The 22,146-nt window shown below is 36.8% G+C and overlaps 2 protein-coding genes and 1 long non-coding RNA gene across 6 annotated transcripts in view; 1 reads left to right on the top strand and 2 right to left on the bottom strand.

Moving 5' to 3' along the window:
• The window catches only part of cpne2 (copine II), a 42,712-nt gene extending 35,176 nt beyond the window's left edge, over positions 1-7,536 (bottom strand). Inside the window, exons 1-2 of one of the 2 annotated variants that reach the window (XM_028035509.1) lie at positions 7,513-7,536; positions 4,902-5,102 (exon numbers count right to left, since the gene is read on the bottom strand). In XM_028035509.1, the coding sequence (XP_027891310.1) occupies positions 4,902-5,078 (177 nt within the window). In that variant the 5' untranslated portion in view covers positions 5,079-5,102; positions 7,513-7,536. Of the gene's footprint in view, positions 1-4,901; positions 5,103-6,299; positions 6,589-7,512 lie in introns of those variants that run through there. The other variant, XM_028035500.1, reaches the window with a different exon arrangement.
• A 1,442-nt stretch (positions 7,537-8,978) lies between these two features.
• nlrc5 (NLR family, CARD domain containing 5) overlaps positions 8,979-22,146 on the bottom strand; it is a 37,188-nt gene continuing 24,020 nt past the window's right edge. For all 3 annotated transcript variants that reach the window (XM_028043037.1, XM_028043045.1, XM_028043051.1), the window contains 22 exons: positions 22,043-22,126; positions 21,869-21,958; positions 21,722-21,787; positions 20,822-20,905; positions 20,272-20,355; positions 20,034-20,120; positions 19,901-19,948; positions 19,047-19,088; positions 18,556-18,633; positions 18,398-18,475; positions 15,671-15,745; positions 15,473-15,556; positions 15,298-15,384; positions 14,469-14,567; positions 14,295-14,378; positions 13,076-13,159; positions 12,221-12,304; positions 12,061-12,144; positions 11,895-11,972; positions 11,590-11,673; positions 10,168-10,251; positions 8,979-10,060 (listed from right to left, as the gene is read on the bottom strand). In XM_028043037.1, coding sequence (XP_027898838.1) covers positions 9,979-10,060; positions 10,168-10,251; positions 11,590-11,673; positions 11,895-11,972; positions 12,061-12,144; positions 12,221-12,304; positions 13,076-13,159; positions 14,295-14,378; positions 14,469-14,567; positions 15,298-15,384; positions 15,473-15,556; positions 15,671-15,745; positions 18,398-18,475; positions 18,556-18,633; positions 19,047-19,088; positions 19,901-19,948; positions 20,034-20,120; positions 20,272-20,355; positions 20,822-20,905; positions 21,722-21,787; positions 21,869-21,958; positions 22,043-22,126 — 1,750 coding nt within the window. In that variant the 3' untranslated portion in view covers positions 8,979-9,978. The remainder of the gene's footprint in view (positions 10,061-10,167; positions 10,252-11,589; positions 11,674-11,894; positions 11,973-12,060; positions 12,145-12,220; positions 12,305-13,075; positions 13,160-14,294; positions 14,379-14,468; positions 14,568-15,297; positions 15,385-15,472; positions 15,557-15,670; positions 15,746-18,397; positions 18,476-18,555; positions 18,634-19,046; positions 19,089-19,900; positions 19,949-20,033; positions 20,121-20,271; positions 20,356-20,821; positions 20,906-21,721; positions 21,788-21,868; positions 21,959-22,042; positions 22,127-22,146) is intronic.
• On the top strand, positions 16,240-18,079 carry LOC114160475 (uncharacterized). The gene is made up of 3 exons (XR_003598771.1): positions 16,240-16,557; positions 17,467-17,576; positions 17,735-18,079. It is a non-coding gene; the product is annotated as an uncharacterized LOC114160475 (long non-coding RNA).

Below are 22,146 nucleotides of genomic sequence, written 5' to 3'. Positions count from 1 at the left end.
GAATTAAAACCTGAGGGGAGAGAGGTGGGAGCATCGTGGTCATGGTGCAGAAAGAGAGTAATACAGTACAGTAAATGTTGGTTACTGTATACATACTGTAGATCTATGTATACATAGATACTGCAACATAGATCACTTTGTGTTTGTAAAACAAATGCAATCTAAAAAGGGGGAATTAAGAGCAGGGAAAAACCCATACATGGAGAACATGTAAACTCTACAAATACTCTTATGGAAAAGTTTAATAAATAAGTACAAACCAGAGTTTGTCCTTCCCTTTAATTTTAATGCAAAGTCATTTCTCATTTATGCAAATAAATATTTAATTTTTGCTTAAAATCTCAGAGACACATTGTGTTACGTCCACCAGGCTTGTTTGGTGGGGTAACATTAAAGGAGACCACACAAGGATTTTCTGATTAAATAAAAATTGAATTTATTAAATTATGCCAAAACCAACCAGAAATAAACAAATGCAAGACAAACCTAACAAAACTCAACCATAAGACACAAACCAAACCAAATGGGGTTCTGAGGAGGGAGAGGGGAAAAGCCTCCTGTCTGTTGCAGCATGGCAGCTTTTAAAGTAGCAGAGCACCAATCAGGGAAAAACATAACACCTGCAGAAGGCCTGCCTCCAGAACCCAAGGAAAAAGGGCAGAGACCCACTGCAGCCGTAACAATCGTCATTAAGAATGAAAGAACAGGGTCCACAGCACTCAAAAATATACAGCTATAAAAAGTAAAATCAGAGAAGCTGATCATTTTAAATGGTCTCTTCCGAGCTGTATGACTTATTTTCAAGTTAAAGATCGGAGACACCAGAACCAGTGATGCAGAGGAGCTGAAAGGTGCTAATATTTACTCAAATGCATCATGAATATGGAACAAATAAAGTGTCACCAAAATCTCTTTTTGTTTCCGTTTCATTTCAGTCAGAAGATTTTGATGTAGATCCCTGAACTGTGACCTACTTGCGCTGAGTGGGACATCTTGTACTCTCTGGTGGACAAACCCAATTTGGTTTCAGTCACCGGCTGTGATGTGGAGTAGCATCATTCTGACTCAGACTGATTTATTTCCAACACGGTGGTGGAAGAAGAAGGAAAAAGAAACTTACTTCAATCTGCATCGTGGGGCAGAAAGGTTTATAAAAGTTAATGTTAACAGAACCACCAAATAAAGACTCCAGGCTCCATAAGGTTGCACTTTGCAGTCTGGTGAATGTGTGATTTAAACCTCAGTGACAGAACATCCCACTGCATGCGAGTTCTCACTTGCAGTGTTACAAGCTTATATCTGTGCTCATAACACGTGTGGAGATTAGCATTAGGATTTGGAGTTTGGAGAGCAGAAAAAAGATCACAGGATTTAGGAAATTGCTCGAGCAGACTGCTAACTGGGTGTTTTGTCATTTGCATAACTTAGATGAATATTTCCTCCAAGTTACCATCAAGCTCAGTTCGCTCACTTACTGTCACCTTCATCTTAATTCATGTCGTCACCTCTCCGTCTTTCACCTCCGCTGTCTCCTTCCCCCTTACCCGCCTTGTCGCCCGGTTTTCCCTCCCTCTCTTGTCACACTTTTCCCCCCTCGGTTTACCCAGCTGCTTCTCATGCCTCTATCTCCTAACACAGACGGATATAGACGCAAAACGAAGACAGAATGAGACACGGAGAGGTGACGGGATTTGGGAAGGCGATGGGAGGAAAACAAAGCGAACAGGAGGCAGCAGGAGAAGGTGAGAAAGCTGCGAGTGTGAGAGAAACGGCAAGCTGCGGATAAAACCCGAGAAAAGGCGCGGGCCCAGCTTCGCCTCCTCCATCGCGCCCTCACTACAGGAGCGCTAAGCTTTTTGTTTCCCTCGGCGTTGCCTTGGTAACCATTGGCAATTTCGCTTTGGAGCCACATGCCCCGCTGACCGACAGCGCGCTGCAACCCGAGGCACACGCCTACACACACACACACACACACACACACACGCATGCCTTCCCAAAAATCTGATTGCCTTGTTGACCAGCTGTTTGCTGCAGAGGTGCCTTGAAGTTGCAGCCCACACGCCCACACACACACACACACACACACACACACACACACACACACACACACCCCGTACATAAACTGGTGCAATGTGGTATTCACATTTGGGTTTTTAACAATATAAAAAGAAAAACAGAAGACATTTCTAGCTTGAACAGCTAAAATCTCCATGTCGATCTGCTGACTGGCGCACAGTCAGGCATCGCAGCATCAAGTACAGCTGAAATGATTAATCAGGTTAAATCGCGATTAATCGATTATTGAATAAATCTCCAGCTACTTTATTAATCAATTAATCACTAGCTAAAGTTTGCAGACTTTAAAACATTTGCTGGTTAAACTCAACACGATCAGAGCAGCAATTAAGCCAAAACTCCACCAAAATATTTACATTTTGCATTTAAGTTAAAAACCATTTTTATCTGTAAATATGTTCTACACAGACTCTTCAAGTGGCAGTTTTAGCTTCACCTGGTTAAAATTCAGTAAAGAAAATTAAATTAAGCACCTATTCCTATCCAATTATTAATTAGTTAAATGAAACAATAGCCTGCTGTATTGATGTTAAATGAAGCAGAAAGAGATTATTTAAATATGTGGTATTGTTTTTGCTGCAGATGCATCCTTTGCTACAAATGACCAAGCGTTCGCTAAAGCAATGCTACGTTATTGCATTTTAGCCAATATTATTTATTTTCTTTTTTTGAGCTTTATTTATAGATTTTCAATTTAAAAGGTTTATTTTCTTTGTTTAGAAAATAGAATTGCTTTGTTTATATGCATTTTTAAATAGTTTTTTTCATATTGTATGACATAAGCTTAAGTATTTAACTGAAAAATTGGCAGAATGTGCCATTTTTTAAAATAAAATTACATGACTAATTGTCAAATTAATTGATAGAATAATGGATTAATAAAATAATTGTTGGCTGCATCAAGAACATAAACCACAGATAATAAATAAATGTTAAAATTTATTGTTTTCATCTCAGTATTTATAATTTTATTGATGTTATTGTAGTTTTTTACCTCACTATCCTCACAAACTGTGTAACCATTACTGCAATAATCATAACTTTGCCATATATTGAGTGTTGACTCACTGTATGCTTCAATGTCTATAAATCTTAAATAAACAATAAAAAAAATAATTTAATGCATCAATTGATGCTTCTTCAGCTCAGGATGTATTGACTACAGAAAAAAGTGAGGAAAGAAACAAAAAACCATCAGCTAACAGGTTATTAATAGAAATAACAGCATCTATGAGAGCCTGAGGAGGAGAATGGATCACAGCATCTCTGCAAACAGATTCTCCCTTCAGCATCTTGATTTATAAGAACCGTTTTGTTTCAAGCTGCATTTGTGAAACTTTTCTCAAATCCCAGCTGGTATTTCTGACCTCAGAGAGCAGAACTAATACTTTCCCATTCAGGCTGGATTTATAAGCAAGAGCAGGTGATAAAGAAGGACCATGTTGCTGAAGTGTCTGCAGTCAGCTATAAGCTGCATGAGTGACTGCAGCTCTATGTGGTTCGCTGACCTACATTCACTCCCATGGCAGAGAGACGAGTCACTTTTTACTAATATTGAAACTCTGTGGTTTCACTGTTTGTTACTGGCTTTTGCCAGGAGAAGCTGGTTGGTTTAGTTGACTTTTCCAACCGTGAACTGCAGAAACTCACAGCTGCAAATGGAGCACGTCATGGAACGTTGTCTGATTTTATGCCGTTTAATATAAATAAAGTTTTTTATACATAAGTCACATTGATTGCATCTGTCTGGTGTTTAATCCATCAAACACCAAAAACCTTCACCTTAACCTGTTTCTACGCTTGGAAATTTTAACATCTCTGCTAAAACCATCAGGGTCAGTGTGCTTAAGTCAAGTGTTTCAGTGTAACTAAACCCTACTGTGAAAGCATAGCCCCGCCCACAGACAATTCGTTAAAAACCCCGCGAGTGGGCGGAGCCAATATATGCAAAGGGGCGTGGCCAAGTGTAGGACTAAGCAGAGGGGGACACTGGACCAAATTAGCAACTTTTCTTCTATGTTATTGGAGGTTTATATGGTGACAACATGTGAAGCACCAATCAGCTCATTATTCCAACTCCTGACTGACCAGCAGGGGGCGTGTGTCGGAGTGAAACGGTTTTAAATCTGGACCGAGGCTGCGTGACACGTAGACATTAACCAAGCTGTAAGATTGTAACCAAAGGGTAAATTTAACTGCAGTAGCCACTGTTCAACCCAAAGAGGGCAGAACTGAGATGGTTTTAGGGAAAATATTACAGAATTACACAAATTTAAAAGAAATTTTCACAATTTGAACAGCAACATAAAGACAGAACCTTTTCATATGTTTTATCTTTATAAAAAAAAGTTTGGGGTTCAGTTAATCTTTAACAAGAACATCATATGTAAAATTATGCAGGAATCTGAGTAGTAATTCAGAAATCTCTAGCCAATTTACTATTTTATTATAATTAAGGTCAATTGCAGAATCAAAGGGGAAAGAGTTGAGTAAAAACATATTGATATTACTAATCTAATTACACCTTTAAGCACATCTTCCTCCCTTGTTTTCTATCGTAATACAGCTCAGGAATCTGGCAACATTTCCCTGGGCTCAGCATGCCATGACTGATGCCAGATGGCCAAAACCTCGTGTGTTTGGATCACAACCTATAGGTCAACAAATACAACCTGACTGTTTATTTTCAGAGTCAAATGGTTTAGTAAAATTGATTCAGATCTTTTCAACTTTTTTTGACCTGATCTGAAAATTGTCTATACATTTTGTACAAATTCCTTGCAAAGTAAAACCTTTGATCCGTCAGCCCCTCCCTGGTGACGTACCTCCACCCAGTTTCCATCCACTTCGTGGAAGAGAACGCAAAACGGGTCTGATTTGGAGGCTACATCCCGATCCAGCAGGCTGGACGCAGTGACAGAGAGCTCGACTCGAGTGACGCAGTGCTGCGGTCCGACGGAGCGGGTCCGACCGTCTGGTGCCACGCCCAGTGTGTAGGCCATGATCTGAGGTCACAGGAGGGCAACCTGGATGACATTAGAATGAGTTTATTTGATTTTGATTGAAACATACCAACATAATGAAAAATAAAACTCAAGCACACGTATGATGACTCAGTTCATCTGTGTAAAAATATTTCTGAGTATCCCTGACGTCAATTCACACCTTCAACTAAAAGATGCTGGTCCACTGCAGTAGGCCGGGCTTTTGACCCCATGAGGCCTAAAGGTCATGGAAAGATCCTAAAGAGGAACGACCACATAAACACACACAACCATTCAGTGCCAACCACCAAAACAAAGACGTTTAATGTTAAGACGGAAAAACGCTTTTCTGGCATCTTAAAAAAGTTCCTCTCATCAGAAATAAAAGTGACTGAATTCTGCCGCAGCTTTTTGAACAAACAGCTCCCTCTGTGTCCATGAAGGCGGTTTTGTTCTCACGGCGGCGTGCTGAAAGGATGCGGTCTGTTGCTAAGATACTAATGTGTCACAACCAGCGGTCCTCTGCCTCACTCCTGTGATGTCACACTGGAGGTTGTGATGATGAAGATGAAAATGACAGGGTCTTCACTCGCTCTACTCACTCACTCACTCGTTGTTCAAGGCTTTAGTGGTTTGTGGTTATTCACACCTGCTGGTTCCTTCTTGTGCTTTGACTGAGGAATCTGAACCAAATCTGACTCCGTGCATCACATTGCTGTCAAAAGAAGCTGGAAAATCTGAAAATGTGGAGATTCTCTCCAAGTTTAGAGTCTTCTGAAAACATGAAGCTGTATTGCATCCCTCCAGGGAAGAGACTCTCATCCCAGTCACACGTCCTGACATTCACACAGAAGGGAAACCAGAGAGAGGGCAGGTTGTTGCCCGCTTCCAGCACATTGACCTCTGCACACACTCATCAGGTCTAATTACATGTCCTGCCTGCTGCATTTGGAGGCACAGACGTCAAGCTGAGTTCAGATATAAACAATAATCATCCAAAGATAACTGATGACCTAAACTCACATTAGGTTATAAACGTTGCTCAGAAACGCGTTTTTCCTGTTTCTACATGCAAGATTTCCACCAGAATCTCGCAGCTGCCCCCACATCCTTCCGCCTGTCACCTCTCTAACCCGCAGTCTGAATGCACCTTTAGCTGCAGGTCATTTTGCGCACACATCATGTGCGTTAAAACCAACCCGCTCTCAGATCAACGTAGAGAAGCAAAAACAGGCTCACCTCAGAGAATGATGAGCAACTTCTCAGGCGTTTTCCACTTCACCGCTTTTTTATGACTATTTCTCCCAATAAGGAAGAAAAACAAACATCAAAATCTAAGTCACTTCTTCTTCTTCTTCTTCTTCTTCTTCTTCTTCTTCTTCTTCTTCTTCTTCTTGTCTATAGAAGGGTGAAAACTGGACTTGACATTTTGACCTGCGGTGGATCATCCGGGGAGGCGCAACAGTGTGTGAGCGGAAATCATCCTCGGAGCGCGGCTGACTGTTTCTGGCAGCAGCGACGGACGGAGAATGTTCAAGTTCGCGGCAATAAGGTCTAACCGGATACAGAGTTGTTTCTCTTTCAAAATAAAAGGTCAGAGTCAGGAAATACGCTGGAGGCAATAAAATATTATGTCATTTGCACCCCAACGCAAGTTTAGTATTGCTTTTTTGTATGTGCTGTAACACATACAAATAGTTCCTCTAAAACGGATTCATCCTTTTGGATCCTTTATATTGTTTTTATAAATCAATTGTGATCAACAAAATTTTGCTTTTTTGATTAGAAAAATTACTAAAAAACACTTTCATATTAAGGGGAAAAAATCTTTCTACAAAAGATTGGCAATTAAACAGAAATATAGAACATACATTATAGCATAATTATTCACCCCCTTTAAAGTGACAAACCCAAATCAACAGAGGTCCAGTCAACTGACATTTGTCCAGAAGTGCACCCCCTTTTCTGGAGGAACCGAACCTCCATCAGTATCGCTGGATTCATCATTCCTAACGTGCTACAGTTATAGAGATTTTGAGGAAAATAATAGCAAATCATGGTCCAACGTTGTCAGTCTGGACAGATGGACAACACAGAGTATTTAGAGGACAAAATCCAATTTATTTCCAAAACCCAAAGGAGTCTGGAATAACGCAAGAAATAAATCAAGGAATGCTGCTGACTTAAAGTCCAAGCTACCATTTGTTTGTCTGCATGGTAGCAAACATCTAATTTTTTGTAATAACAACACTTATTGATAGTCAAATCAAAGATCAATAATTGAAGGTAGTCATGCTTGATTTCTGTGTGTAAATAACAAAGGTAGCTGAAAACATGTGCTGCAGTAACTGCAGTATTTATATTTAAGCACCTTTTTATGCTAATGCTTATTTTTAAGCCTTTTCTTGAAGGTAGATTTTTGCAAACTTGCATCATTTAAGTCATTACTCACCCGTTTTGTATGTGCAAAATGCGTCTGACACATTTGTCAGTCATTGTTCATTGGAGGTTTGCTCTACTTCCGCATGGGGGCGGAGCCTGCATCATGTGGTACTAGGCGTCTGCCAATGACAGGAATGGAGTCTCCAGTGATTGTAGCACCTGATTCTATAAGATCTAATCAATTTTCACTTTGTTCTTTTCTTTTAGTCAAAAAGCCATATTTTGTTGATCATGCTTGATTTGTAAAAGTAATAAAAGTGTAAAACATATAAGGGGTGAAAACTTTCTATAAGCACTTTAATACTAATGTCTGATGAAAGGACAATTTCAGGCTTTTCTGAAAGGTGTCTGAACAGCAATTATTTGAAATCATAAATTTTGACACTGAAAAGACATTTTTTAAAACACAATATGAAATCTTTGTTTTTTTTGAAAAAAAAACACTATTTTCAAGGCTTTGACTAATTGAGACAAGAATGAAAACCTCGTTTATGTCTATGCGATTGTTTGGTGCAAAAAAATGGCTGGAAAGTTGATTTGTTTTTTTTTTTTTTACGAAGTATTCATGTTTGCTTGTGTAATATTTTTAGGTGGACAAGTATATAGCAATGGCTGCACAGTGGCGCAGTTGGTAGCACTGTTGCCTTGCAGCAAGAAGGTCCTGGGTTCGATTCCCGGCCGGGGTCTTTCTGCATGGAGTTTGCATGTTCTCCCTGTGCATGCGTGGGTTCTCTCCGGGTACTCCGGCTTCCTCCCACAGTCCAAAAACATGACTGTTAGGTTAATTGGTCTATCTAAATTCTCCCTAGGGGTGTGTGTTGTGTGTGAATGGTTGTTTGTCCTGTATGTCTCTGTGTTGCCCTGCGACAGACTGGCGACCTGTCCAGGGTGTACCCCGCCTCCCGCCTGGAACGTAGCTGGAGATGGGCACCAGCAACCCTCCCGACCCCATTAGGGACAAGGGTGAACAGAAAATGGATGGATGGATGGACTAATACGAAAAAAAGCCTTCACTACCAATACTGTCGGCAGATGGCGGTATTACCCCGTGAAAACGTCTCAAAATGTCCCAAACAGTTTAGATTTCTCTTTACTTTCCTTCTAGCACAAAGTTTCTGTCATGTTTATGTTTAAGAACAGAAATATTGTTTGACTTTATTTGCTTCCGGCATTTTTCGTGCGTTTGGATCCTAAACAAAAATGTTAAACTTCAGATTTCTCATAAACGTACAAGTTAAGGCCTTATTTAAACCTTTAATTTTAGCAGGAAGATTTTCAGTATTCAAACTGCCGCGTGAACTGAAAGCAAAATACATTATTGTTGCGACCGATCGCAACATTGTGAGGAAATGAAATAAATAAGAGAGCTGTAGCACCTTTAATAACCACAAGAGGGAGCCATGTGCTCTTGAAGATGTTTTTCTTCAGCTTCAGCGGTTCTTTTCTGTCATATTTACAAAAATAAAAAGGCTCAACTTTTTACAAGAAACACACAGTAAAAAAAACAACTTTATTTCTATCAAGGATCTTTAGTTAAACTGAAGATGGTGGCAAGGAAAGAGTCATTTTCTACAGGTAGTGTATCAGTACTCCTGTAAACAACAAAAAGCAAATAAAAGTAAAGTACAAGGAAGACATTTAAGAAAATGTTGAGCTTCAGCAAGATATCATCTTTAGTCTTTAAGATGAAAAAAATGGCATCAAACAAAATTAAACCAGCACACAATTTGTAAATTAAACAAACAGGAGAATGACTAACAGTGTTTTCACTGAGAATTTCAAGCACAGAGGAAAGTTTGTGAGAACTTAAATGTCAACCTGAATAGAAATCGTAAAAAGCACTCTTGGTTTTCACAATAAGGTGCATTTATTCCAGAACCGAGTCTGGTGTCTTTTTATCAACAAGTCTTTAAACAGAAAATAGAATAAGATTAAAACTGCTTCAAACATAAATAAACAATTAAAAAAAATAAAGCTGCACTTTTCTTTCCATCAAAGAGCAAAAATAAATACGTATTCTGACAGAGACCACAACCCTTAATGATGACTAGAGGAACAACCTCCTGTTTACTGCAGATTCTTGACTTATTGTGTTTTTTTCACATATGTGGCCTCTGTGTTTGTGCAAAGTGACTCATTAAATCAGAGTCTGCAGAAATACAGCACATAAAAGGTGGCCTTTAGTTTCACAGCAGAAACTTTGTGACAAGGAACAAAAATAATGAGCTCATTAGAGTTTTACTGAACCCTTACTGAGATCGGAAGACACTTCATGTCATCTATGTGATTTCCTAAAGTATATTTACATAAAATTTGGATTTGATGTCATTTTAGTTTAGTTTGGACCCACCTGCAATTTTCTCTTGTGAAACTAAGCTGAAAAACGCAAATGTCTCCTTTTAAACGATGTACGTTTTCGAATAGAACATCTGCAAAACATGATATTGCAAATAAATATATTTGTATGGTAAAACCATTAGGTGGAGGAAAAGTTGAGCCTCCTCTCCATCTGGCTGAACCTCAGAGCTTCACTCCAGGAGACTTTATTCCTCCACAACCTGAAGGAAAGAAAATGCGTTGAAATGAATGTGCAGACATTCTCACATTAAGATGAAATGCTTCCAGGTGAGGTAAAGAAGTAAAGATTTGTCCTGGGAACATTTACCTGATGACCTGCAGAGCAGGGCAGCACCTTAGTGCTCTGACCAGAGCCTCCACGCCGGCAGCGCTCACACTGTTACACTCCAGGCTGAAGGGAACAGGAATAGAAACATTAAAGTCGTCAAAACACATGAACAGTTTTTACTGAACACAAATAAACACTAAACACTGAAAAAACATAAAATCCTACCAAGTATTTTAGGTCCAGTTTCTAACTTGAAATTAGAGATGCAGCGATTCACATTTTTTACTTCTGATATTTGAGGTTTAGTATCGGCTGGAACCAATCCGATACAGAAAAACATCTTCATTGAATTAAAACGTTTCTTCTTTTTTTTTTTAACACAAACAAAAATGTATTAAATTACAAATTTATTTGATAACTCTGCTCCAGTACAGCTCTCTTAAATACACCAGTAGCTTCACATCCTTGGTCAAACATATGAAAACAACTTTAATTTGTTCAGTCAGAGCAATTAGGAATATAACAGCCAATGTCAAATAAATAATAAAGAAACTGTAATAGGTTGACTATCTTGGTCAAACATGTAAAAATGAACTGCAGCAAACTTTCAAAAGGTTCAGAAAGTGAAATTAGGAATTATAAATATAATGTAAAATAAAGAACAGAATTAGACTGAATAGATCTGCCCTCATGGATAAGGTACATTGTCACCAATACTTAATCTTTTTTTTTTTTTTCAATATCTGGACCGATTCAGATTATATCAGATTCAGCATTTCTACGTTTTTCCACGTTTTTCTGGAAATCAGAAAAACTTACTTGCAAGTAACTTTTCATGAAAATATCGAAGCTTGTTTTAGATCAATAATTTCTTAACATTGATTTTAACAACTACTTGTTCCACTGGAAGATTATTTCACTTATAACATGGGAAAATGTCTTGTTTTAAGTGAAATAATTTTCCAGAGAAACTAGAACTTTTATTTATCAATGTTAAGCAATTACCGACCTAAAACAAGCTTCTATATCTTGCTGGAAACTTAGTTGCAAGTTAGTTTTGTCTCATTTCAAGTGTACTAAGATACTTGCACTAGACACTAGACAAAAAATATTGCATATTGCACATTTAATTTTATTTTAGACATAATGTGACACGTGTCTCTACTGTTTTCAAAGTCATATTTGTCAAGAAAACCTGAGAACATCCCACTTGCCCATGCTGGAGATTTTAGTTTAAAAGTAACAATAAATAAAGTTATCTTTAAAATTAGTCACACAAGTGACATCTAAACACTTGTTTGGACAGGGTAAATCCCAGCAGAAATAGGAAACTCAATTCACCTGTTAGACGGAGAGCTGGTAGCACATCTCCCCTCTCAGAAGAGGAAGTAGAGAATAAGAGAGTAGAGAGAGAAGGGGAGGGGTGTTGCACAACTACAGTATGTATTAAATTAAACTCACTCAATGCGAGTCAGATCGTGGCAAACAGGCAGAACGTTGGCCAGCTCCAGCGCCACAGCGTCTTCACAGTTATTCCACCCAAAACTGAAAAAAGCATAAAATAATCTGTGTGTAAAGTTATTGTTAGCCACACAGATAAGTCAGCTTTGTAACGTAAAGAAGAATGAATCAGTTTCACTACAGGTTACATCTTTGGATCCCAGTGAAGAAATTCAGATCAAATCCAAACATTTTTACTGTAAATGTTTCTACTGAGTTAAACAGTTTCCTATTAGTTCAATGTGTTAAATAGTTTCTTCTTTTACCCCACATCCTCTATGAAGGGACAGTGGCTCAAACTGGCAGCGACAGCGCTCAGCTCTGAATTCCCCACAGAGGTCAGGCTGCATTAAAAAAACAAAAAACAGAAAGAAACAGTCAATGCCTCCTTCAACGCAGCCGAAATCAGACTCCTAAACTATCAGGACTTACTGGATCTTCCTGAGGTTCTTCAGGCTCATTATGGCTCTGGACAGACTGAACAAGCCCTCCTTTCCAACACGGTTTTCTGAAATACTAAATCAGAACCAGATTAAACTGATAGGATTGGAAGGAATGAATTTATGTTAATAGGTAGCAAAACAAATCTTACTCTAATACAGAGAGGCGCGACATTGATGGGAGAACAAGAGCCATCCTGGCAGCAGTCAGGTCACCAATATGGTTACTGGACAGACTGGAACAGAAAGACAAGCAGATGGTTTCACCCTCACTTTATGTTATTAATCAGATTAATCACGACCAACTGATTGTTCAAATCAACTAATTTAGTAATCGATTAATCACTATCTGGATTGATCAAAAAAACAACAGTCAGAGCGGTAATTAAGTCAAAACTGTACAAAAATTATTCACATTTTGCCCTCAAGATTTAGACAAACTCTCTTGTCCGTAAATATGTGTAACCCAGAACTCCAGTGGTCGTTTTTATCAGTTTTACCTTCACCTGGTTCAAATTCTGTGTAAAAAAATTATTATCATCTTTTGTTACCCAATTATCAATCAGTTGATACAAAAAATAATCAACATATCAGTCCTACACTGATGTTAAGTCAAGCAGAAAGGCTGAGATTTTCACATGTTAATGTTAGAAGTTAGTTTTGGGGGGTTTTTGCCTAAAATGCAATAAAATGCTGTTCTTTTTGTGAACTCTTGATCATTTGTAGCAAAGGATGAATCTGCAAAAACATGTTTATTTTCACATTTAAATATTATTTATTTGCATTGCTTAATGTATGTCTAATATTGTTTAAAAAAGACTTAATAAAAATCAGCCAAATGTGACATTTTTTAAAAACTGATTAGGAGATTAATCGATAAGATAATCATTAGTTTCACTCATGTAGAAGTTAACTAAGTAATCCAGAAAATGACTTCGTTAAGTGATAGAGAAATCATTTCTAAATAAGAAGCGGATATTATAGAGATTCTGAGATTATTTTCTTACTGCAGCTCCTCCAGGTGCCTGCAGCCACTCAAAGCCTCCAGCAGCTTCTCTCCTGACGGATCGCTCACAAGATTCTTGGAGAGACTGGAGGAGAAAAAACGAGTAAAAACACTAAATCAGTTTATCTGGTTTCAACATTTACAGAGCAAGTGAGACAAAATGCACTTTTTGGTTTAAGCACCAGCTGACATCTGGAAAAAGGCAAACCAGAACTGACGACTTCATCCTCAAAATGAAAATATGCGATTTTTCCTTGAATAATTTGGAGTTTTGCTCCACAAAAACAATCTGTGAATATTGAACCGTGAATAGGCGAGTGGAAAATCACCCACAGGTTTACATTTTCTTCAGTTATTGTAACTGGTCCCTCTCCATCTGTTTATGTGCTATATTGTTTAGTTGTTAGATTAAAATAATGTAGAGTGGATTATATATTTTTTTTCAATGGTTTCAAAATGAACGTCAGAATCGGCTGGTTTAAAGGTTGATATTATGCAAAATTTACTTTTTTGGGATTTATATCATGTTATAATATCATTATAAAGAGAACACTGCAAAACAGAAAATCTTACCAAGTAATTTATTCTAGTTTCTAGTGAATACAGACAAAACTAACTTAAAAACAACTTATCAACAAAAAACAAGAGCAATATTATGAAATCAATATTATTTCATAATATTGATGAAAAAGTTCTAGTTCCACTAGATTATTTCACTTATAAATAATGCTTTTATATCTTATATTAAGGAATATTAGTCATATCTAATTTCAAGTTTACTACAATATTTGCACAAGAAAGTCGACCAAAAATACTTCGTAAGATTTTTGTTTTTGCAGTGTAGGAGGTTCTTAAAGAGACAGAGGCCAATTTCAAAGTGACAGATACAAAGTCAAATTTCTTTTAAGTTGTTTTTGAAATATGCAGCATTTTAAAAACAACTGAAGGTAAGATAGTTACTACAGGCCTGGAAAACTCTCGACCCCCTTTAAGAAGATTTTGCACACTCGACTTTTTGTCAGGACGTAAATATGAGAAAATTTGAGATCTTTATCTGAAACTGACATCCAGAGTCAGAATCTGAGTGAATAGCCCTGTTTCTTTTAATGAATGAACTTTACAAGCTCTCCCAGTGTTAGCTTAAACTGGTGCTTATTGTTGAGAGAGTAGCAATGCTGCATGGATGAGTGTGTGTAGAAGATGGACGGTAGTTTCATTACCTGATCGTCCTCAGATCTTTCCAACCAGGAAGGATTCCCGTTAGCTTCTGTATCCCCCCATCACCCATCCTCCAGCCACTCAACCTGAAAATAAAGATGAATTCAGCTTTTTTCCCTGGAAGGCAGAAACACTTGATTAATCAAAACGAGTTTCTGTGAGGGAAACAAACTCACTGTATCTCCTGAATCAGGTTGAGTTCTTCCATCCCGGCCAGCAGGTCCAGAACAACGTCGGCTTCTGGTTGTCCTGAACTTTTTACGATTTCATCCAGCCTTTTACAAACAGACACACATTTATTTATTTCAGGCCTGAAATTACTTTTCATCATCACAGCCCTTCAAATTACAGTTTCAGGCAGGTGACCCAAACGTTCAGCTGTTAGTTTTTGTGCAGTTTGTTTGTCTTCTAATATAAAATCAAACAGCTGAAACTAAATTATTGCATATTTTTACCTGTTTTTATGTGCTATATTAGGCCTACATAATTTCAGCAAAACATTGATTAGTAATATCATAATTTCAATTATTATTATCCCTACTTTCCCAACTCTTCACCAGTACACTTTTCTCATCATTCACAGTGAGTTTTAGCATCAGCCTCAATGTCTGACCCTTAAAATATAACTTTCTAATAAATGTGATTAGAATAATGCACACATATTTTGATGACTGTAATTTAGTTTTATTGTGCCACTTTATATTCGATGCACAGATCTAGCATTTTTTTGTAACATGGGACACATTTCATATGCTGAGTGTGACAGATGACATTTGGCTAAGTGCTTAGAGGAAAAAGATCCAACAAAAATGTCTGGAGCTGCTGAAAGATTTGTGAACAAGACCAAACTTTGCAGGATGTGATCAATTTTATAACTGAGAGATCAAAGAAGATTTAAAAGTATTTATTGCAGAGTCACATAAATGTTGCTGGTCAGGAAAACTAATCTATTCTGTGATTTGGTGCATTTTATGTTATAGATGTATGTATAGAGATTTGACTCACTTGAGAATCTGTAAAGATCTCATGTTCCTCAGTGTTTGTGCCAAACCTCTGCTGCAGTCTTCATTCATCTGCATCGCTGCATCCAGACTAAGAAACAATGAATCAAAAACACTGATAAATACAAACATTTGACTTTTGAATGGAGTCGAGAACATTTGATCAACTGAGGTTTTACCAAAGTTCTTCCAAAGCGGCGCTCTCCTTCAACGTTTCGATAAGCAGCAGCCGTCCAGCTGCTGACCAAACGCAATGCGATGATCTGCAGAGGAGAAGGAAAACAAAAACGTTGCTGCGTGACAGACCATTAATATAACAATAAACTGCATAGAAGAACAGACTATTTTGAACTCTTCATATTAACCGATGAGCTTACTTGAACGATCGAAGGCGTGGCAACAGTCTGGTCAAAGTCTGAGCCGCTGCGTCACTTATGAAGACGCCAGACAAGCTAGAGGAGACAGAAAATGAGGTTAAAAAAAAAGTTACGGTGAGAATTAAAGGGAAAGTTTTAGAGTTTAATGTGTTAAACGGGACATCTTATGCAAAATGAAAAAAATTTGTGCATTTATTCTTCCATTTGAGTCTCAACTGCTTCAAAGAGCAACCCAAAAGATTTACAGAACGATGTCTGTTGGACAGATGGAAGCAAACTGTCCACGTTCGTAGAGGAAGGTTGAGACATTTATGCAAATAAAAGTCCACAAAGTGCAATATCAATAAACTAAAACAACAATGAAAAGAAGAGATGTGAGGCTAATAAAACAACGAGAAACAAGAAAACTATGTTTTTTAAAGATGTCTTAATCATGCGGTTTACATTCATTTCCACTGTGTTGCTTCATTTATTTTCTCTTTTTTTAAATAATGTGACATGATGAAAATATGTCATGTGTTGCTGGTTTTCCACATTTGCATTTATCTACATTTTCTTTCAGGCACGTGCAGAGGGGGGGGCTGGGGGTCCTTGAGCACCTGCCCTTTTTGCTCCTTGCCCTAAAGTGCCCTTTTGGTCCAATTTTTTTTTTTTTTTTTTTTTTTTTAAAGTTAATTTCCCAAGCCCTCTTCTGATATGTACTAAAATTATTATTTTTTGTTGTTGTTGTTTTTATTTAAAGAAAAACAACATAATAAGCCCTTCGGGTCACCTTGTTACCTTTGACCTTTTGTCCGTGACGCATGACGCAGCTGCCTCCCGCTCAGTCAGTGAGACTGCGCAGTAGCTTACTGCGGAGCTCAACGTGGAGGAGGAAGGAAGGAAAAGTAAGGAAAAACTGTTCTTATCTATCGATTCAGTATTTTATCATACAGACATTAGGCTGTTGTTGTTGTCCTATTAGCTAGCTGTTAGCTAACGAGTTTGGTAGCAAAGCAAGATAACTAAAAAGCTTCTTCCCTGTATCGCTAATGATAGCGGTCATTCTTCGTTATTGCTGATGGGGCCACATCAACGATCCAAAACCGATCATCTCTCTATAATGAATATATGTCCGATTATCTAATTTCCTTTGCTGCATAATGTATATTAATTGCATTTATTCTGGCATTAGGTTAATGTATCTTGAAGGGGAATAGAATTTACAAAACTGCTTGAATTATAATGATTTATTTTTTTTAAACAAAAAGTTTTATTTTAATTTTTTTAATTAAATAACTAAATTTTGTCTTGTTAACTTAAAAAGTTCTTTGCAAAACAAACTTTTATTTGCACACATCAGAATTCTTTTGTTGCAATTTTCGGCCCTGCCCACGACGTCATGTGAGAAGCAAGCAAAACTTTGAATCACAAACAAAAACTTACAATAGCAAGAAAAGATTTATGACATGAGCAAATAAGTTTGTTCACAAATAATTTTTCTCACTTTGAGACATAAATCTCTGATTTTAATTTAAAAAAAATTTTTTTAAGCAAAACTTTTGTTTAAAAATTGTTTCAATTCAAAATGTATTCATCACAATTGTATTTTATTTAATTGAGGTTATTATTATATTTTTAATAGAATAATTGTGAAACATATTGAGCTCCACAGCAGAGGCCTCCTTTTCTCTGAAATTAATATTATGTTGTGCTAAGGACTGAAAACCATATTGGTTTAAACACAAAGGTAAATAATTGGTAGTGCGGTTAATACAGTGTTCTTATCATAATTCATTATGTTTTGCTTTTTTCAGTTCAAAGATGCCACGTAAAGAAAGACGGCAGAAACAAAAAAGAAAAGAATTGATAGATGCAGCAAAAGGTAGTGGATTGTTGACCGACTGGGTCAGAACGAGTACTGCAGGTACGAACAAAAAAAAAAATGTTCTTAACATTATCAACATGTAACTTTTGGTAGTGAACAATATATTTAATATTACAGGGCATCTGTTGTGTTTTTCTTATGCTAAGATGTACTAAATTTAGGTGTAGAATAATGATTAGTTTGTTTCTTGCTCCCAGATGGACAGAAGGAAAGTGATAGATCAGAGGAGGAGACAAAAATGCAGTCAACAACACAGGAAGACAGGCAAGGAGAGGGACAACAGTCAGAAATAAACACTATGGATGAAAATGCAGAGCAACAAGTCTTTTTTTTTTTATAAATTACAGTACACTAAAAGGTTGTATTGTGCCCTTGTTTATATTTTTAATAGTGTAACTCTGTAAAGACAAAATATGTAAATCGGAGCTAAACCATCAGCTCTGATTTACATATTTTGCTAAATTGCGGGTTTGAATATTGCAATACTTTCCTATAACAAAATAGACCTGCAGAAAGAAATTACTAATAAAATATCTAACATATGCATAGTGTTATGCTCCATATAGAGTTTTTCCTTAGCTTATATTGTATGTCTCACAATTTTGTAATTTATCATTTTTATTAAGCTCTGAAAGCTGTGTGGTTTTGTTAATAGTCTTTCCTAGAATGCGGTTAGATGTGCCCTTTTTTTTTTTTTTGAGCACCTGCCCTTTCAGTGGTCTCTGCACGGGCCTGTTTTCTTTTCTTTTTTATTGCAGGAAACATAAAAAACTAAAAAGAAGCTGTATTTTTTTCTTTACGCAATCGGGTGCAATGAGAAAATGTTTAATAAAAAATTGAACTTGTGTTTTGTTGCTCACTTTAAACTCTGAATGGGCGTAGAGCTCAGGATGACGTGTAAGAGCTCCTCAGCCACGGCGCTGTCTTTGATTCCAACACTGCAGAGGAAAACAGGAAATGATCGTCACGCAGGAAAATTAAAATTAATGATGTTCAAGAAAATGGTGAAAATGGTCACCTGAGAGACGTGAGATTTGGCAGCGAGGGTAGAAAAGAGCAGAGTAATTTAGCTCCTTCCACGCTGCTGTTGGAGACACTAAAAAAGAGAACAAATATATCTTTAGGTTAAAAACTAAAGAGAAGATAAAGATTTTAATGCTCTACGGGGGAAAAAGTTCAGAAAAGATGCTTGAATCAAAATGTTAGGGGTCAAAACTATACCGTAAAAAAAAAACGTGTCCAATTTACAGTAAAATACCAGCAGCTGTGGTTGCCAGAATTTTATAAGGTAAAATTAACGGACATTAACGGTCTGCGTTGACCGTTAATGTTAGTTTGTTTTACAGTGCTTACCTCCCCAACAACAGGGTGAATATTGTAGCTTTAACTGATTTTAATTACATGAAAAATGAGATGGTGTTAAATATGTAAGTGTGAAATATGATGGTTGTTATCTTGGTTGGACATTATTTGCAGGAATAATTTGCATTTTCCTCATGTGTCACTTACCTTATATTTTTAATCGCTGACTGAGCTGGAAATGCAACATCACTGGTGGAAAAAAGAGACAACTTAACCTCTCAACGTTTTCATGAGAAATAAAACTTGATCAGAAGAATCAATCAGCATGGCGATAGAAAAAATAAATCGATGTTGGTGTTTATGTGATATAAACTGAGATACATTGTGTTAAAATTTTAGTGAATGTCCAGTGATGACTGGAAATATAAAATCTTACCAAGTCTTTGGTCAACTTTTTCTTGAAATAAGTTAGAAGTGACTTTTTAGCAAAACATATGAGCTTGTTGTAAGTAAATACGTCCTTAATATTGATCATAAAAGTAATAGTTTTTTCAATTATGACGTGGGAAAAATGTTTTGTTATAAGTAAGATAATCTGCCAGTTGAACTAGTACTAGTAGCTTGCAGGTTTATTGAATAAAATGTTTTAACAGTGAAACTGATCTCATTTTGTTAATAAACTCTTGTGTGTTTGAGAAAAGTAACCTGTATTTATTCCATACACATGTGCAGCATGTATTGAACTTATGCCTTCATCTATTACCAGGCAGGTGTTTATAAATAATAACTGAGACTGAACTTTATTGGCTATTTTCTCTACCAAGCCTGATGCACCAACTTGGTACACTGGATCTAAACTGCTAGTTTTATTAATAATTGCCATAACAACCATAATACTTATTCATAGCCAAATTTGACTCTTATTAAAGCACAACAGTGTCATAACATTTAGGAAATAATATTCAGTTTCCTAAAGTTCCCCTAATAATCTGTAAAATTGTTATGTGTGTGAAAGGGGCATAAAGCGAATATGTGTGAACGGGTTTCTCCTGGGTCAGTACCTTTCCATGTTGTCCATCAGAACCAGCTGTAGTGTGGTGTCATCAATCCTAAAAAACAAAGTCAATCACATTCATGACTTCCTTCCTGAACGTCCTGCGGTGAGTTCAGGGTCTGTCTGGAGTCTATGCTCACCTGATGGTTTGGACGGGTTTGTGGAGCTGCAGACAGCGGCGCAGTAAAAGCGCAGCGTCATCGCCGCCGATCCAACGTTCTTCAACACTGATGAAGAAAAGAGAAGAGGAGCAGCAGGTCATCATACAGCGAGTCGGTGGTTTCATTAAACCGTTATTTGTTTAGCACCTCAACCTAACTGAGGAAAAAAGTATTTTATAAAACGGTTGATTTTGGTGAAATAAATAAATAATCTCACCTGATAGTACATCGTCTCAGATTAACGTTTAAAGCTGTCACAAAGTTTTCAATCCACTCAGATTGCAGCATGTTGTTCTTTAATCTGTGCAACAATAAAAACACAAATTATTTGGGGGTTTTTTTTTTCAGATTTTACATCTGAATACTAAATAATTTACATAAATCAGTTTCAGCAATTCAAGGAAATTTCTATGATATGTAAATTTATTTTTTTAGCTCTTGAAAACATGTAGGATGAAATACATTTTCTGGAAATAATTCACAAATTATTTCCAGATAATTAAAATCTCAAATCAGATTTTAATTGATTTTTTTTCTCACGCTTTCTTTTCTTAAAAAGAAATTACAAATGAAAGAAAATACTTTTAAAAAAATGGCTTTTATTTCAGCCGTCTCTTCTATAAACTACGGAAACCAAAGTGAAAAAAAATTCAGATTAAAAAAGTTAAGTCTTCAAAAACACAACATTTTATTAATCAACAAAAACAAAAAAACACTTAAAATTTATTATTAGTCCTCCAAAATGTTTAAGATTGAATCTTACTTACTCCACTTTGGTCAAACTCTGACAGTCTGAGACAATATTTGCTAATGTGAGCAGATGATCGTATTGCAGCTTACTGTCTTTGACACTGGAAGACAGGAAAAAAGAGCAAAAAAACAATACTTAATTTCTAAAAGGTATTTATTTAATTGTATTTACGTTACTTGACAGTGTTAACTGTGTTAACCAGCTCTCTCCAGAAGTCGGGTCAAAATCAGGTCAGAATTTCTTGTTAATGGCAACAAAGAGTTTGTGGTTGAAGAGCAACTTGATAAGAGACATTTAACCAAATGTTAGTGGGTTTATGAGTAGATTTGAAGCTGTATGTTTAATATTAAAATTTTATGAAAAAAGGAAAATCCACAATAAATTCAAACTTCTGCACCTGGGACTTATTATAACAATCATTCATGCTGCATGTTTCATTTATTCCACCTGAAAATGTTTTTAAAAACCACAAAAAACCCAGAAACTGATGCAATTAACACCCAGAATGAGGAGGAATCTCCAGCATTTATAGAAACTCTTTCCTTCTGATCATGCAAAGTTATGTTGGACTTTGAATCTCTTTGTTGCATGAATCCACATGTGAATACAGAATATGATTGAACTGCTGTGAAAGACTCATAATGTAACCTGATATCTCAGAGGTTTCAGACACGTCGATGCAGTTTTACTGCAGGCCGGGTTTTTTAACCAGTAAAAGTTGTGTCTTCATCTTTATCCCAATTCTTAAACAAGCCCTCTAAACTAATGATTATTTTTCTCAACAAATACAACTTGATTCTGTCTGCTATGTCTGCATCTGCTGCTGTTTAACTTTAACCGTTTCCAATCTGTTGTCTGTTGCAATAACAACTGCATGATGAGCTTTTATTTTTACTTTTTTTGTCTCTTTTCTCACCTCAGAGTTTTTTCTCCTCCTCCTTTTTGTGTAAACCAGATCAGACATCTTTCATCTTCTCCCAAACTAGCAGAAAACACAACAGAGTTATGGGGAGAAGGGGCAGGAAACTTTCTTTTCTGCTGTGATTCTTTGGCAGAGATTTACCTGACTTCCACAGCAGAAACATTAGTGCAAGTACAAAGTGTTGTGGCTACATGCAGCGCCCCCTGCTGGCTGAGACTGTTCTTGCTCAGACTGAAAATAAAGGTTAAAGGTCAGAGTTGTATTGAACACAATAGCAATGCTTTAAGTTGCAACAAAAAGACAAATGTTTCTTACTTGATGAAGCTGCTGACTCTGATATTTGGAAGAGACTCCAATAAACATCTCACTCCTTCGTCTTCCAGCTGATTTCCTGACAAACTGCAGCAGAAAAAGCATTA

Source organism: Xiphophorus couchianus, chromosome 2 (genome assembly GCF_001444195.1).
Source record: "Xiphophorus couchianus chromosome 2, X_couchianus-1.0, whole genome shotgun sequence".
NCBI lineage: Eukaryota > Metazoa > Chordata > Actinopteri > Cyprinodontiformes > Poeciliidae > Xiphophorus > Xiphophorus couchianus.
This window is presented reverse-complemented; position numbering and strand designations above follow the sequence as displayed.